We start from the raw sequence: 18609 nt of genomic DNA, 5'->3' as shown, positions 1-18609 counted from the left end.
TGGATGTAATCTACTTTTTTCGTGATTTCTATGAATAGCATTAAAAATTAAGATTAAAATGTCTTCTTTGAGCTGGGATATTACAGGATAAGACTGGTATGACTTTGAGAGTATAGCATGATAATTTATAAATTAGACTAAATTTTAAATATTTCTTTCTAGTTTTTTTTGTGTAAATTCTATTTATACACATTATCCACATAGCATTGTTTATCAGTTAACACTATTCTTAGAAAAAAGAAGCAGTGTCTTAATCTGTCATGTGCCTCCAGGCTTCACAGAAGTTTTATACTCTCGATCAAAAGTATAAACTGACTTAATAAAAATCAGTTTATTTACCCACAGATAGAGCTATGCAGTAGGAAGAATATGATCCCATTCCTATTTTTTTTCTCATGTGACTGCAAAGAGTTTCTAAAATCAGTCAGAAAAAATGAAACAAGGCAGTAAAGAACTAAACCAGTTTTTAACCCATGAACACCTCCAACCCCCACAAGGAGATTAAAAGAGCATTCATCATTGATATTTTGGAACTGATGATTATGAACAGTGTAGAGCAGGCCCTCCTCACACCCTCAATAACAGGCAACAATGAGCCTAATCAACAACCATTAAAGTCTAAGAACAGAAGATTTAAAACTCACCAAGAAAGAATTCCTTTCACCATGGCATTACCCTGCAAAACTCACTGCCACAAACTAACCAAAAAAAACAACTAAACCAGAAAATCAATGCAGAGTTCTAGGATTCCCTTATGTCCTTTATGTAGAATAAGTAGTTTATGAAGAGGTTTTCCTGATATAAATGAAAAATACAGAGGGGGAAGAGGGCAAATGCAGCAGATTCTACTGGCTTGTACTGTAATCTCACCAAAATGGGTCATGTTGCTAGAGTTTAGCCACCATGACAGTGGTAAATACAACATTATCTCTTTGTCAAATAGTTCCACTTTTCACTTAGGGAAATTTTCCTTGTGTTTTCTTTCTCAACTTCTGATTTCACTCTTTTCCTGCTATTTCATGCCAAAATACCTCAGCAATTAAAAAACTGTATTGGCAAGGTCTATGTTTAAACAGTGGAGAGAATTTGTTGTGATGGGTCCTCCCGGACTTGCTAGAGTGGCTGTATTTCTATACTGCCAACCCTGTTTTCCATTCTGAAGCTTTGCAAAACCTTTATCTCAATCACAGCCAAACTGATCAACAGCCTGCTATCCTTCATTCTTACATAATTTTGTTTTTTCTTTTGAAAATATTATAAAATATTATTATTCTACAATCTTTTCAGAAACTCCTGTGAGTCTAAAAATATAATACTCTTGAGTTATCTTTGAAAGTGTCATCAAATGTTGTTAGGCTTACTACTTTAAGATCAATGTCTTGTACAGGCAGCAATTCCAAGTCATTTAGCCCAAAATTATGTATTTGAATATTAAGAACTTTGAAAAACAATTAAAAACATTGTGTCCTTGTTCAATTTTCTATTTTAAGTGGCCTTTTCTAATTAACACTTAGTAAATGTTTACCATTAAGACAAAAAAAAAAGCAAAGGAATATAGTTTCACACAGTCAGGGCTGTTGCTCTGTGAGTACAGGAAACTGCACATAGGAGTATAATTGCCACCACCATGAAAAGCCAGCAGAAAGAAAGATTTTAGGCCTCTCATTCTCATTGGGAAGGGAAATGAAGGAGAAAGGTGTAGAAATGGAATCACAGACATTAATACAACAACATATCTTATTGAATTTTTTTCCTTTCCTTTTACTCCTACTGCGTTCTCTAGTACCCTGGGAACAAAAACAGCTGTAACAAGTGCTGAAATTAGGAATGGGAGTTTCTTTCCCTCTCCACTGAGATAGCTCCATTTGCTCCTTTATACACATCTCCCAGGGTTTGCTTCCTTTCAAAAGCACAAGAAGGGACAAGGAGCAAGGGAATGCTAAAATGGCAGAGAAATAGAAATGTTTTTCTGAAGGCCTCCCTGTCACTGGAGTCTTATAAAGATTCCAGGTTGCATTACATACTTTGAAAAGTGACATTTCAGAGGAAGTGAGTGGGAGACAGATTGTAAAATTCCATTTCACATTTTGGTTCTGGGTTCTTGAAATTTTATAACTGATCTTAAAAAGCTGGCTAAAACTGGCTGGGAAACAAGAATGTAATCTTCTGAGAAGCATCAAAATTTTAATTCTATACTGGAAATAAAACTTGGCTTTCTTGGAAGGTTATCTGCTTGGAGTTTGGGGAATTTTTGTTTTGTACAAATTAAAAAGCAAGACAGATCTCACATGTTATCACCTCCCTCTACCACTTTCTCTTCTCTGTCATTTTCACTCCCTTTCTCTAGAAAACAGCTCATAAACTTGAAATATAATTCTATATTATTTTCTGGAAAGTTTTCATTTCACTCAGCTACCATTTCTTCATTGCAGGACAAAGAATGTCTGTCCAGCTTTAATTCGACTGTCACAAGTAAGGGAGTCATACTGACTCATGGTATTTCACAGTTATAAGTGAAAACAGGTTTTGTATAAGATAACTATGGTTTTATTATAAGAAAAACAAACAAACAAACAATTACCCTGATCCTGATTTCTTTTTGTCTTTTTTCTTCTTGTTGGCCTTCTCTTTTTTCCCTTTTTTGTCAGACTTTTTGTCCCCTTTCTTCTCATTTTTACCTTTCCCACTTTTACCCCCTTTCTCGTCTTCATCTTCTTCATCATCTTCCTTGGATTTTTGATTTGCTTGATTCTTCCTGGCTTTTGCAGGCTCCATATCAGAATCACTGGCCTCATTTCCAGCTGCTCGTCCTCGTCTACGGTTTCTGTGCCTGCGATGTCCAGCTCTCCTTGTCCCATCTTCATCATCCTCATCCTCCTCATCACCATGCTTGTCTCTCCCTCTGGCATGTGCTCTTCTGGTTCTTGGTGTTGCTCTCTTCCTCCCTTTATCTGTGATTGATTAAAAAACATAAAAACACATGAGAAGAGGACATATCTTAGAAGGAGATTTTTCCTCCTTCATTCTTACCAATAACCAGAAAGCATCTGTGTCTGGCTTCAAAGTAATCCACTTTACTGACCTGTTCCTTTGGCAGTTTCTTCATTCTCAACTGCACTGCCTTCTTCATTATCATCACTGCCATCTGTCAAGTTAAAAAAAAAAGCCAGTGGATGTGAAGGGTGGATCAATCATTACAATTCAGGGATTTCAAGAAATTCTTGGCAATTACTGCTCTGTACCTCTTTACAACATTTTATGAATGCAGCCTTTTGGAACATGGCCAACAGTTTTCAAGAGTTAAGATGAAGACAGAAAAAACAGTTACACTTTCCTTCAGCATTCAAATAAATGTGCTTCAAGGGAAACTGGAAGAGCTCTTTCTTGTGGAAGTAATATACAGGAAAGGAGGATGCTAAAAGATCCCTAAAATTTGGAGAACAAGGATGAAAATGCTTCTCAGGCAATTCGTTGAGATTTTCTTAAACATGAGAGATAAATAACTTGCTGAGATTAAAAAAAAATACTAAAAGAATAATTTTCTGATTTGACTGTAGGGCATGAAGCTCCAGACCTGCAGCACAGCTGAAGAGTGCAGTTCCAGAAGAAAGAGCAGACCTACTCGCAGTTCCAACAACCAAATCTCTAAGCACAGGGACAAAACTTGATCCAGGTCAGTTGTATGTTCTACCACAAGTTCTAGTCTACCACTCTACCACATGAGATATTTTTAACATTGAAGGCTTCTATTTTTAGAAGATTGTAGTATTTCTCCCTAGAAACCACTTGCTTAGTTTTTCATTCTCAATAAGCTCAATGAGAGACAATGTCTGTGTTACCTATCAATAAGCAGAAAATTATGCACTACATTTGCCTGGTACTTTGAAACAGCCATCATGGATTTATAGAGAATAAAATAAATTATAAAAATACTCTCATATGTATTATATCCATTATAATATCTAATTAATATCTAATTAATTTGTTCTTTGAATATATTGGTATTAACATATCACTTAACTTGTAAGTAATCTGAAACTGCTTCTGAAACTGCTACTGATATTCCCTAGGAAAGTTTCTTCAGAAACAATACCTGAGCAGCCAAGTTCTAATGGGCCCTTTCAAGATATTTTTGAGCTTCCATGTGTGGCTAAACACTTTACACACTATGGTGGTATTTATAGAAATAGATGGTATTAGGAAATTAATAAGAAGACTAACAGAGATTACCATGAAATAGCAGAAGTAGCTAGTAGTCTTTCCACTCCTATATAACCTATATATTCCAGTTTCCCCTCTGGATAGCTGATAGTTGCTGATCCTTATAGTTGCATTTTTCAGGTAAGAAACTGCAGGTATCTTCCTTTTTCAATCATCTCTAGCATTTCTGATCTTTTTTTTTATATTCTTTCTTCACACATTCCCTGGTTGCCCAGATTCTTTTATAAATTTTACTAAGCCACTACCAATTCATTGAAAATTTATTCACAAATTTATTTATTTAGGGACTGCTGTGGCTAACTTCTTGACTTTGCCTAGCATCAAAGAAAAGGAGTAAAATGAAGAGCATGTCAGGCTGCAAACAAGAAGGAATCCAGGGTCTTTTTTCACTATGTGCAGTAACAACCAAAGTGTTATTAACCAGAATTTAACTGGCATATTAAAACTGAGTCTAACTTCCCTACACAAAACATCTAATTGTAATTAAAACTTTCTATCACTTCTACAGTGTCTGCACCATAATTTTTAAGATTATGTGGAATTATTGTCATTCGATATCATCATCGGAATGTGACAATAAATGCTCCTTTGTTCAGCCTGGACGCATGCCTTCTGGTGCTGACAGTAACAGGATCTCCTTTGATAAAGAGCATTGTGCTGCTATTGAAAGATTGCAAAGGTGCAGACAAACACCTCTAAAAAGATACTTCACATGCAGCAGTAGGGCACGGCCTCTTATCAAACCAAATGCTGTGGTTGTTCTCCCATGGCCAAACAGAAATTCCCAGAAAAGCACTTTATTGGTTAGAGATTGGCCTTAGTGCAGCCTTATGAGCCCATACAACAAGCTAACAAATAGAAGTTTATCATATATACTGAAACATGCATCAGTGAAGTCTACCAAGACTGAGTTGACAATATATTGACACAACAATGACAGTGACAAGGGATTGTGAAACACAGAGACTTATACAAGGTAGAAGATAGCTGCTGGAATCTGTTTAATTCTTGTAGCATAAGAAAAGTATATTCACTACGCTGAAAATTTCAGATAAAAATCTAAGGTAATTTACAAATTTCAGACTGCTCAAAAACAACATTGAAAACACTGCTATGGGTGACTGACTGTATCTGAATATTAAGTTATATTAATGGGGTTTTTCATCTGAATTATCAGGAACATGAGTGATAAAGAACATTTTTTTAAAAAGTAAGGGAAAAGCCTAAAATCAAACAGAAATATATATTGCCATAGAACAAACCTAGAAAGCATGTCCAGTGATTACACGGAGCTATCAGCTAGAAATAGGTATTATAGACATCTCCAGCAAGCACTAGTGCATCTTCAAAATTTATGTCTGCAAAGATTTAAAATTGTATCTACAAACTGAACTTCATATGGAGATAAAGTGTGCTAATATGAAGACTGTCAGAGGTGTACCCTTCTCACTCTGGTATATCTACAGAATAAGAGACCTCTTCCAGGTCATAGGTGCACACAGAGAGCATTTCGCTGAAGCTCAAGGTAGAACTAAAAGTTATTGATTGTGACAGTGGTGATAGCAGTTGGTGCTGTTTAGAAGAGAAAAAAATCCCTGAGGAGAGGGAATGGAAGAGTTTTGTCACCCCTGAGAACTATAAATTACATATATGTAAACTACACATTATATGTAAATTCCACATTGCAGCTACCCCTGGCAACTTGTATTTCAGACAAGCTGTATTAATAACTTTTTGTGTCTGATTTTTTTTCTCTTATTATTGAAAGGTCAGTGTTAACAGCTGGATGGGTATTTGAGTAAGAGAAAACTGAACATTATCATTACCATTATTATTATTATTATTATTATTATTATTATTATTATCATCATCATCATCATCATCATCATCATCATCAAACTATTTAAGGTCATAAACTCTATTATACTTTTCAAAGAGGAAAGGAACAGGCTAGGCAGCTCATAATGCAGCAATTCAGGTGCTTGTGCAAAAGCCTGTCTCAACAAATTGCCAGAGAAGCATTTCAACAATGTTCAAACACAGATAACACTTTGTGATGACACTATATATAAATGCAGTTTAGAACTTAATTTAAATGTTCTGCTGTAAACTGCAACATAGACAAACAGTAGAGTTCCTTTCTCAGGCATTGTACTGGCATCCTACAGAGACCCAAAATGTATTTTTTGTGCTTTGGTTTGCTAAATTGTAGTATTCATTGCAGGAAAAAAAAATCCTCACTATAGGAGAAATTCATGTACTAGTCTTGGGAATTTTTAAACAGATCATATGATCCCACTTATCAAATGTTCAGTGAATCCTCCTGTAAAAACAACAACGCATCACAAAAGCATTCTCTAGAATTACCAATTTTTCCAGAAAAGGGTTGATAGAATCCCTTATCTTCACAGTGTTAATATTCATAGGGCTAATAGCAGCCTCTGACTCAGCTAACTTGAGTTAGTCTGACCCAGAGCAAAAGCTCAATTGCTACACCTTCCAGGATACATCATCTTGTCCTAATGACAGTATATGCATACATATGCAAATGCATATGTATCATTAAGTATATTCAAAGATATAGTCTATAACTCATTTTAGTCTAGGAAATCTAATCATGTTCTCATTTTTTTTCCAAGTAGTTTAAGGGAAACTTTCTCATCTTTCTAGATTAAGGGCAGTGATAGTGTAATTTAAGTAAGCTATCATTTTACCCGAAGTCTTATTTAGACTATAGCCATAAATAGGACTACAAGACTTAAAGAAGGTGTCCTGAATATGGGCTCAGACCAACCTGCAAGTCACAGACACAAGGCAGTATATCAGACAGCTCAGGGAGAGGGCTCCAAATACTGACATGTTGGCTTCTGAGGAAACTAAGTGCAGGAAAAAAAAAAAGCATAACAACATAGTCTTTGTTCTATCAGGTGCCTGTTTAGCAGATGATAAGAATAATTTTACCCTGAATTTGATTTCCCAAGTTGTTTTTACACATTGTATCAGAAGCTATTACCCAGATTTCCTGCTTTGGATTTTTTTAAACTGATTCTACACTGACATATTTTTATGGACCTTCCACCATGAGAGGGATAATAATTCTTGAAACTAACTCATAGAACATGGCTCATTCTTGTATATCTGTGCTCCCACTACTACTGTGTAAAGCTGACCACTGCTAAGCAATTCTGCATTTTGATACTAAAAAATATTCAGTGGGATGCAAAGTAACCTGCATATCAAATTTATGTCTGATTTTTTGTATGTGTTATGAAAATAAATGTCTACTTAATTAATTGTCAAGCCAGTGTGAAATGGATCATCTGCCAACAGAGTCTTGTAAGCAACTACTGTGTTTTCCTCTGCACTAGACCATGTTCTTTAAGTGCTGGAAAGACATCAGCCTAGGTAGATAATAAACTAAGCGTTCAACAAGAGGAAATGTCAGAAACGCAAGATTGTATTAGACAATAAATGCCTGGAAAGTACTAGTCAAAAAAGGATAGTGTTATATAATGTACAGTTCTATATATTTACATACATTTTCATATTATTCTTTCTAATCATGGATATATGAAAGTATCTCACAACACTCCCATAACAATAAATATAACTGGAAGTAACACCTGTGAAATACACCAGAAATAATATATCAAGATATCACAGAAAGTCTATTGGAAAAGTGAATTAGTGAAGGCTTCAACATGCAAGATTTGTGACCTTAACGCTAGAGACCCCATGCTCTTATTCTCTTTCCAGACTTTGGGAAGAACACTTTGGTTCACCTTGGGCACAAAAGAAGAGAGCTGGAAACACAGAAACCTCAAGTAAAAATTATTTGAGAAACTTCAAATAAAAATGTATAGAGCAACCATAACACTCAGTATTTCAGACCATGCTTTAGTTTTCCTCTGTTTTTCCCAGTAAGCATCACAAATTTTATTTTTAATGAACAAACTTAAAAATCACACAACTCAAAAAATGTATCCTGACCAGCAGTAGCTATGAATTGATAAAGTAAAATAATAATTATTATTATTCAGTTACACACAAACTGAAAAATAAGATAATATATTGCTTATTTTTTCCATCTAAATTGTCAATATCATAAATACCCAAGTAGATAGAATATTTATGCTTCAGTGTCATAAGGACACCAGGGTCTTGGAAGACTTACTAGTCTTAATGTACAATTCTGTGGCCTGCAGACCTATATGCCTGAATTGTTTCCAGAAGCTGTCTCTGGGGCAGTGGGTTTTCCCTCTCTGCAGTAAAGAAAATTTGCCCATTTAATATTTGAAGTGTTTGAAATCAATATTTGAAAAGTACAGCTGGAGACCACAGGGAGCAAATTAAATTCATTAAATTCACATCCATAAATAGCTAATTTTTTGTCCATTGGTAAGAAAAAAATACTGGTTTTCTACTTTATCTACCTTTCTCTGAAAGGTCAGAGACTGAGCTCACATAGATCATGTTGATACTGTGGCTAGCATGGGATACATCATCTGATTGCTCTCTCCTCTTTCTTTGCAGTTTCCTTCTGAGCTGTACTTATACATGGCAAGGCTTGATAGATATCTCTCAGTCTGAGGGTCAGGACTTCTAGGCTAATCCTCCCCTCAGGGATAAATAAGTTGTTTATTGAATTATTTCAGTGGAAGAGTTCTAAAATCTGATATTAGTGTTACAAGGCTTACAAAAGGTCAAGGGGGAAGACAGTTCAATGGGAAGATCCTCTGTTATTTTACCCCCTTCAGGGAAATGGGTGAAAGTTTCCAGGCCTCTGTACCTTACTCCATCCCTGTGGATACAGCTGCATTCTCCTACCTTATCCAAGGCTAGAGAGCTGACCAGCTTGAAGGGCACATTGGTTACTATAATAAAACAACAGGGCACAACACTTACACTTGGTCTTCATCACTCAATGGGGTAGCAGTGAGCAATTTTCCATTTTTGTTGCAGGCTTTACTGCAAGAATTAGGATCAGAGTAGTAAGTGTTCAGTGCACCTTGAGAAGTCTGAGACTGCACTAAACCATACTAACCTAGCCTTTTCCAGTTCTGAAATGGGATTTATTTAGCTCATTGTCATCCACTAATAATGCTGTTAAAATGGGAAGAAGATGTGATAATATGGAGAAAAGAGTTTATATTCAAGTTAAAAATGAAGGGTTCTTATTGGATATGAAGTAAATTGTATTTTTTACTATATCATGAGAAGAAAGGTCTTTTAAGGTTGATAACTAGAGCTGACCAGGTCCCCACATATTCTTTTTACTACGTTTAGAGAGTAATAGGCACTTTCCAGCTACTCCCTTTTAAAAATACACTCTGAAGATTTTTGACCTAGGTTGTCTTTTCCTGTATAAGATGCCAAGAACAATGAATTCACATTCATGAACTCATCATAATGAACCATATCTCTCCTACTATCTTATACTTGACAGTGGCCATGCTGTGAAACAAAAAGAACCACCAAATCACCAAATCTCTGCTTTCACTAGAGATAAAGATATCAAAAAGCAAAAATGCATTACTTGAAACTGTTACAAGAATATTCCTCTGGACTGTCAGCAGTGATGATACAAAACCTCCTGTAAAGAAACTGGAAATAGATTGGATCAATATTCCTGAACTCTGTGCTATATAACTCCAGCCCCTGGACTTTTTAAATTAAAAGTGGATTGACAACTACTACATTTCTGGAAATGCCTCATAGTTACTTGTAATGGAGGTTCAGCTTTTCATAATTTCTGAAATAATAATGTAGTCCTAAGCTTACTCATATGATCTCATCACCAAATACACACATAGTTGTCATTAAGATTGTTAGGTTTTACTGTAAATTATATATACAAGATAAATTTTCATTGGAAAAAAAAAGAGGTGTCAAAGAGTGATCATGATTCAGCAACACAAATATTTTCTTCTCCACGTAAAAAGCGTGCAGTATTGGCTTGCCATGGGAATGATATCCGTAATTCAAATGAATGATAAAGTCACTGAATCACAATACAAGTCAATTCAGTCAGGTATTTTTGAGTAAAAGGCTGATATTTATGGCAAACTTAGAACCTTTTTAGTAATAGAATTTGTTCATTATAAATGCTTATAAAAATGAGTATGTTCCATGGTCATGCTTATAATGTTTCTTATGGAGATAAAAATTCTTTTGTAGCTATTAAGTATTTTTCCTATGCTACATTAATTTCTGTGATTCTCTTGTGTTAAAATTCCTTCCATTAGCCTATACTGCTTGAAAATTAAATTGGTCAGTAAAGGATGTTGTAGAAAAAAAATTGAGGTGGAGCAAAATAAGAGGCGCTCAGACAACAAAAGGAAAGCATATAAGATGGACTTTTAAAATGAACTGGTTTTTTTATTCTGTCAAAATGCTCAGCAGCCCCTTCTGATGCTTTTATTGAAGTTGAACATATTTTAATAATATCGAGTGTTACAGTTATGGATTAAAACTCTAGGAAGCTCTGTTATTAGTGTTAGCCCTGGTACTTAGCAAGACCTAAAAAATAAGGTCCCTGGCAATTTCCTCCCATGCTGAAGACAAGAAGCATCATGCTTGTTGGATACAATGGAGATCTTTGCTTTAGAAAGAGTAGCACTGCTCATGAGAACTGAGAGCAGTTCCCATATTAGACTTCCTTTGCACATTGCCAGAATAAGCCATTAGGCATTATTATCCTACAAAAAGCATTTCTTAGATCCAGAACAGTATAGTGTTAGTATAGAAATACTGTTAATCTTACTATGAAGAATATTCGACATTTCATAATAAATATTGAAAGCAGTAAGAAAAAGAGGCATTTTTTGTGCACCTTACAGAAGACACAAAATAATGCTGTTTTCTTAGTCTTTCATACAAACAACATAAAAGTGTAAGACAAGTAACAGGGCTGTTGTCACAATCTTTTGATTTACTAATCAGTGGAAAGCCACACTACCATGCTACAACATCTTCCAAACAAAACATATTGTGACTACCAGGAATTTACATTAAAAAAGAAGTAGAAGAAAACAGAATTTTCACACTGCTGAGCTACATGCAGAAAATTAATATGTGCCGAAGTTACATAGTTATATTTGTAATTACCATTTCCTTCTGTTGATTTTTCCTGTTTAGTCATCGTGATATTTCACAGGGCTGCTGCAGGTGCTGGATATGCAGGAGAGTGTCTGAAGTCTGAGTGGCTCAAGATGAAGCATACCACAATATCATCCTGCTTGCCATTGAACGGGTGTCGCTGGTGAAGTTTCAGTCACTGAAATATAAGAAGATACTAATTTCGTAAGTGATAAATCTTTCATGAATGTTTAGTTTACTATTTAGGTTTGACATGCTAGGATAAAAACAATCAAATAAGTTATTCACCTTCTTTATTCTTATTGCTGAAGAAACTTTTCTGCAATGAATTTACCTGTGACAAACACTAATGTTTAAGTGCTGAAGTGCCTTAAGGAGGAGGTGTGCCTTGAGGAAAGAGGCTGCACAGTGTCCACATGAATATGCTCTCATGCTGTATTCAGATATACTGTTCTGCACGTGGAAAAAATTACATAGATTATTTTTCTGTCACAAAAGTCAGATTTTACCAAAGACATAGTTAAATTGCATATCTTTAATAGAACAGCCTAACACTGATTTAAAAAATCTTAGCAAAATCAGATAGATTCTGACTTATCTGGTGGTTTGCATTTGCAGTCCTCGCAGTTCTGTTAGGACTCTTGCTTTTGCCTTTATATCTAGATATTACATCCTGAGTGTACCACTTTTATGCAGATTGGCCTTTGATCTAAATTAACAGTGAAAGAAAGCCAAAATATAGTTTACAAGACAAGTCAGGTTTGGAAGTAAAAATCCAAAAGAATATGTTACAAATAAAACAACACAAAATACAATTCTTGCATTAAGTATTTGTATTTAACTAGATAATTCCATCATAATTCTTTATCTGAAATTCTTTCAGTTTGACCCAGCTGAAAAAGAGTGTAAGCATCTGCAGAACAGCCTCCTTCTCAGATGCTCCTGAGTGGTGTCTGGATCCTCTTACACACAGGACCATGAAAGCCATTTTTTTTTCTTTGGAGCTGTCATTCAGATATCTGAAGGAAGTTTATTTGGAAGTTAATCCAGTGAGGCTGACTACCTTACCTTTTCATTTTCCTTTAGCATGGAGCTGCATGGGCTTTTTGTTTTGTTTTGAAACATTGCTATTTCTCTTAGAGTTTTAACATCATGTGTTTGAAATATTCCCCATGAGATGAAGCCTGCCTTTACAATTGTAAGATTCCTTGTGCTATAAAACTTTTTTTCTGAACTAGTTTTTTTCCCTTTTGTTGCATTCTTATATTAGTCATTTCATAATATCCTAGATCCTGTGTTTTTATATACTTGGGAAAGACTTCTAATACAAAACAGGAATTCAAATCATCTCTGAATATCCCTAGTTAGACTATGTTTCCAGTATTCAGAAGTAATAATCATATTCTAAAAATTCAGTTGGTAGATTTCTATACTTCTTTAATAATAGAAAGAAGAATATCTTGGGAAGAATGATGAGCATGGATTTGCAAGTACTTGCAAAAAGAAGTAGTCAAAAAAATTCTAACACAGTATTTTGTAGCTGCAGTCAAAATGGGACCAGAGCTCTCCTCCTATAAGTCTTCTTCAGAATTTAAAATTAAATACCTCACTTACATCTATTAGCTGCATTGAAAAATATTTTAGTGGATATATGAAAAGAAAAGGGGAAAAAATTAATGCTGACTTATTAATCTTACCCTAAAAAAACCACAAAACAGAAAAATCAGAGATGAAAAAGCAGTATTTAAAAATATACATCAATAAAAGATTTAAACATGCAGTCTGATGTTGTCTGAGGGTGAATATTAGCTATGATGTACATGAATTGTGTATATTTTGCTTGTTTCTTAAGGTCCCCTGACTCAGTCAGAAACCAGATTTCATTAAGTACTTTTATGTACAGTATAACAGTACAACTTGTTAGCATTACCAGTCTAGTTTGTAGTTTATATTTGTGTCTGTAGAGTTAAATGTTACTTTAAGTTCCTCTACTTGCTGCTCTCATCAGTGTGTCACTGTGGGGCTGTGGTGCAGACTGGATCACTAATCAAAGCAAATAATCAGTTTCTTAAGTCAGCTTAGCTCAGTGACCCCATCCACAGCACAGTCCACAAACAATTGTATTAGCACAAGAAGAAGCAGTCACATTTTGACATGATGTGGGAAAGGGCAGCCAGGGTCAGGAGACAGGAGACAGGAAGAGGCTGCAAACCTTTGAAGAGAGACTTGTCACTAGAACTAACATAGCAAGGAGATACGTGCTAGATTTCCTTTTACCCTGGGAGTTTGAATACTAATCAGAGATTAAGAGCAAACCATTTTCATTTACACTAGGTTTCTCTTTACAGCACACAAGGCTTGTAAGACAAAAAACCAAACCAAACCAAAGTAAATCAAACCCAACCAAACCAAACCAAACCAAACCAAACCAAACCTAACCAAACCAAATAAACAAACTAAAACCCAAGCAAGCAACCCCAAACCACTTTAATTTAGCTCTATACAATAGCAATGAAATCAGAAGAATACAGAATTCTATTAATAAATAAAAATATATTCAAATTGTCCCAGTGCAGACAGGTTTAGAGAACTGGCCTTAGTCCTGATGGAGTTTGTTGAACACTGTGAAAGTTTCCATTGCTGGCAATCATGTCACATTTTTCAAATCTCCATCTCTTTATCAGAGACGCTATATATTCCAAGAGCTGAAGCATGCATAGTAGGAAAAAGCTGAGGATGGCAATACACGATTATCTCTATCTTTGCTGAAGACCCATAATGAAGAAGAACTGGAAAGTACTGGTCTGCATATCTTTCTGCACACTGCTGAAGTGATAGCCATCTGCCAAACAGATAAATCCAGCCAGGGAAAAGAGCAATGATGCCAAATAATGAAGACTTAACCATGTTTTGTATAAACACTTATGCCTCAGTAAATCTGCATGAGTCAGTTTTGCTTGTAAACAGCCTTTACGTTACAGTGCCACATCTATGCACAAAGAACCACTGTAATTTCCTTCTTCACACTTCTACATAGCTGCTGAAAACCCTTTCTACAACCATGAAATGCAGTGAATGTTGATTTTTACTTGTTTCAAGGTGAATATTTCCTCTGTTTCTAAACTTAATGCAAAATATAGGGCAGTTGATTATTTTTTTACAGACTTTGCTGAAGATCACTTTTTTCAGGATGAGATTTTAAAATGACATTTTGTTTAGAGGCATGCGAAGTGTGTATTCTGCCTGTCTAAGGGTATTATAAAATCAGGGAGTTCTGGAAGTAGATTCAAAAACTGTCTAAAGGCATGACACTGTCGCCATGCTGGCAGAAAAGACTTTTTCATCCTAATGTATTAGTTAATATCAATCTTTCCCTAAGTCTGCATTCAAATGACTCAGATGAGTCTGAACAGCAGTAACTGGTAAGTCTGTTCCTACTACCCTCATTATCCAACATCTTTTCTCCGCTGAGTGGATGATTTTGCCAATCAGTCTGGGAGCAGCAGGAGACTGCAGCAGGAAGTGGCTGAGGTGGGATGGGGGTCAAAACTTCCCCTAGGGGCACCAGCCTGCTGCAGTGCTATCAGAGCAGGGAGGTGACACTGGCACTGGGGGGACCCTGGTAAGGGGGAAAGGCACCATCAGAAGACAAATCAGATTGATTAATTTCATGCCATAAACTTCCAAAATCTGACTTGCATTCTTTTCAACTATTAATTCCCAAGTCAAGGAGTTCAGCTGCTGAGCATTGATTAAGGAATGCCATAAACAGAAACACAAGGAACATTGTTCTGATGTCTCTCTGGTATTGACTGAGAAAAGAGTTACAGCTTAAATGTACTTGTAGAAAGAGCTTTATTTGTGTAGAGATCTCTGCGCCCCTTGTGGAAAGGAAATCTAACAACTAAGTTAGAAAAAACTACAGGGAATGCCAACACACTGATAATTACTATTTCTAAAGCCACTTGTAATTTCTCTGACATTTCTGAAATATTGTATTTCAAGTTTTTCTAAAAAACGAGGATTTAAACTAAAAGTACAGTAGGATGTAATCTTCATTAGATTCTCATGGTAGACAAAAGAATTGGCTTGAAAGAAAAAATATCAAAAGCCTCACAAAGAAGCAATTTTAAAAAATTCTAATCGATTGATATGAATGAAGATATTTGGGTGGTATGATTTAGTGGTCTTGGTGAGTGAATCTATATATATATATATATATCCTCTAATGATAATATTACTTAGAATTAAATAATTCTACTCAGAATCATATTCTTGTCTTTCCTCTAGCCAAAATTAATGGCTGAATGAATAGTCATTAATAGACTTGCTTCCTTTATTAATATCCACCAGCACACAATAGAGCAGAGACTGATTGTGTGAGTGCTTGTAGCACCTGCCATGCTGACAAATGGATGCACTGCTCAAATAATTGCATTTACTACTTAGTTGTGGCTGCAACACGTGGCGGAACTCCCGATTTATTTCTATTACTGGAAAAATACAGCCGTGCTCAAATCTGGGATACACAAACTGAGGGTTGAAATATATGCTTAAAACCATAAAATTACATTCTTCTAAAAATCAAAGCTATAAAGTTAAGTATTCTTGAAAGAATTATTTGTAAAATAAAAGATCATTTGAGAAAAAAAAACACCATTAAATGTAATACACACCAATAAATGTAAATTCACTAAAACCTGTCTAAAAGTTACTATGATTTGGACAAAATTCAGATCATCAGCTAATATTCTAAAAATCTTACAGAAAACTACGCCATTATGATATGCTAGTGAGATTTCTTCACATAAGCTTTGGAATTTGCTAGAAGGCAAAGGCAACTTTGCAAGACTTTTTTCAGAATACCCTTGTCTTTTTGTGTCTTAACAAAAAAACTTTGTGTGATAATTTAGCAGCACAAGATTCTTGGGGAAAAAACACCACCTCATATTCCTGAGAACAAAGATCTCCATCACTACAGGGGCAAAATGCTTCAATCAACATTTTAAATCTATGGTGCTCCTGGTACTCCAAGCCCTGGCTCAGCCTTCTAATTGTCCCCAAGAGGAGGTGAGACAGCTAAGTATAAGCCATGGAAAGAACTTTCTTTTCTTCCTCAAGTTTCTTAATGTCTCAGAGGTTTCAGTATCCATATTCTGTGGCTAACATGCCATGTTTCACAGTCCTGGCCTCAGCCAAATTCTCAGAAAAAATTTTACAATTCTGTTAGCACACACTTGTTTTCATCATGTGATGCAACACTTACTCATTAATTGAAGTTTTACACACACACATGTTCATGTCTGTCAAATTATATTAATTGACTTAATGGTCCTCATTTATGCAGAAGTGGATAAAATTATTAGTTTTTTATTTCCATCACTCTTCAGCTATACATACATATATAAATACATACATACATATATATACAACAGAGAGTCAGACAGTTTGTTAGATTACAGTTTGTTAGATTACAGTTTGCTAGGAAAAAACTCCAATGGAAAGGCACTGGAGTAGCAGGGCAACATTGGTGGGGACACTAGTGGGGACCTGCAGGGCTCCATCCTTGGCCCTATGCTCTTCAAGATCTTCATTAACAACTTGGATGCAGGACTGAAAGGAATATTTGCAGATGGCACTTAATTAGAAGGACTGTCAACTCCTTCAAGGGCAGAAAGACCTTGACAAATAAGAGAGCTGAGCAATCACCAACAATGTGAAGTTTAACAAATGCTGGATTCTGCACCTGGGAAAGGCAATGCTGGCTGTACACAGAGACTGGGGAGTGAGAGGCTGGAGACCAGTGCTGCAGAAGGGGACCTGGAGTCCTGGTCACTGACATGAACCAGCAGTGCTCTGGCAGCCAGGAGGGCCAAGCGTGTCCTGGGGGCATCAGGCACAGCATGTCCAGCCTGGGGTGGCCTCACCTCAAGTGCTGAGGGCAGTTTTGGGCACCACAGCATAAAACAGACATTGAGCAGCTGGAGAGTATCCAAAGGAGGGCAGTGAGAATGGTGAAGGGTCTGGAAGGGAAACCATGTAAGGAGTGGCTGAGGTCCCTCAGTCTCTTGTCTGGGGCAGAAGAGACTGAAGGGAGACCTCATAGTGTTCTTCAGCATCCTCACGAGGGGAAGCAGAAGCGCAGGCACTGATTTCTGCACTCTTGTGACCTGTGAGAGGACTCAAAACAACATGGAACTGTGTCAAGGGGAAGTTTAGGTTGGATGTCAGGAAAAATATTTTTCCTCAGAGGGCTGCTGAGCACTGAAACAAGCTCCCCAGGTAAGTGGTCACAGCACCAAGCCTTCAAGGAGTGTTTGGGAAATTATATTAGGCCCACAACGTGATTCTTATGATGTCCTGTGCAGGAGTTGGACTAAATTATCTGGATGGACTTCTTCCAGCTGAATTTATTCTGTGATTCTGTCTTTCTATGACCTTTCCTGTGGCTCTGCAGTTTCAGCTATGAGCAGATGGCAACACATGCAAACCAGCTGGACCTTAATGCATGGGCTCCCCTTACAGCAAAACCAGCATCAAACATCAAAGGAAAATCATGGTCTCCTTACTTAGGAGAGCAGTAATGAGTGGTCCACTCAACAGATGTTTTGCCTAAAAGAAGCAAAAGAGAGAGCATGAAATTAAACTGCATTAATCTTGCATCATGTCAGTTATGTCTGTTCTTCCAATGACCTGTTACATCTAAATTAATCAACTGTTTGGATGGTAGAGATAAAATACCATTCTTGGTCAATCTGTCAGTGATATAAACAATGCACTCTTTTGTTTGATTGTATGGAAATAACTTCAAAGTGACACCCAGACAGCAGATAAATATAGGAGAAAAATGTTCTGGAAAGAGTTCACTTTTGGTATGACATGCAAACCTTACATTTTAGCTGGTGTTTCTAATAATAAATCGATGCTTACATGCACAAATTGTATCACTCCACAAAGTGTAGAAAAACTACAGAAGAAAGAAAGATCTATATGCTTTATTCCATCTCTTCTTCTGTCCAGGAGAAAAAAAGTAGAAACTTAATTCTATCTCCATATATTCCAAAGGCACATGAATCAAAAACCTAAATGTGGCTGTAAAACTTAAACACCTGCAAATAATTTTGTGAATTCATCACTACAGGAACAACATATACCAACAGAGAAGACAGACGTATCTACAGAGACTGGTGGACATGTGTAAATAAATATTTTCACATATACTGACCTTGCTATTCAGCTGTCCCCTCTTTTTAAATAAAGTGTAGTTTTCCTCTAATGATCAGTCCCATC

At 36.1% G+C, this 18609-nt stretch overlaps 1 protein-coding gene across 1 annotated transcript in view; it reads right to left on the bottom strand.

Annotated features, from left to right (window-relative positions):
• Positions 1 to 15442, bottom strand: part of TMC1 (transmembrane channel like 1) — a 58424-nt gene extending 42982 nt beyond the window's left edge. Inside the window, exons 1-3 of the mRNA XM_085566576.1 lie at positions 11329 to 15442; positions 3083 to 3145; positions 2582 to 2951 (exon numbers count right to left, since the gene is read on the bottom strand). Coding sequence (XP_085422702.1) covers positions 2582 to 2951; positions 3083 to 3145; positions 11329 to 11362 — 467 coding nt within the window. The 5' untranslated portion in view covers positions 11363 to 15442. The remainder of the gene's footprint in view (positions 1 to 2581; positions 2952 to 3082; positions 3146 to 11328) is intronic.
• Between the last annotated feature and the right edge of the window lie 3167 nt (positions 15443 to 18609).

The sequence above is a fragment of the Lonchura striata genome, chromosome Z (genome assembly GCF_050655825.1).
Source record: "Lonchura striata isolate lonStrDom1 chromosome Z, ASM5065582v1, whole genome shotgun sequence".
In the NCBI taxonomy this organism is placed as follows: domain Eukaryota; kingdom Metazoa; phylum Chordata; class Aves; order Passeriformes; family Estrildidae; genus Lonchura; species Lonchura striata.
The sequence above is the reverse complement of the archived record's forward strand: the minus strand, read 5'-3'. Positions and strand labels throughout refer to the sequence as shown.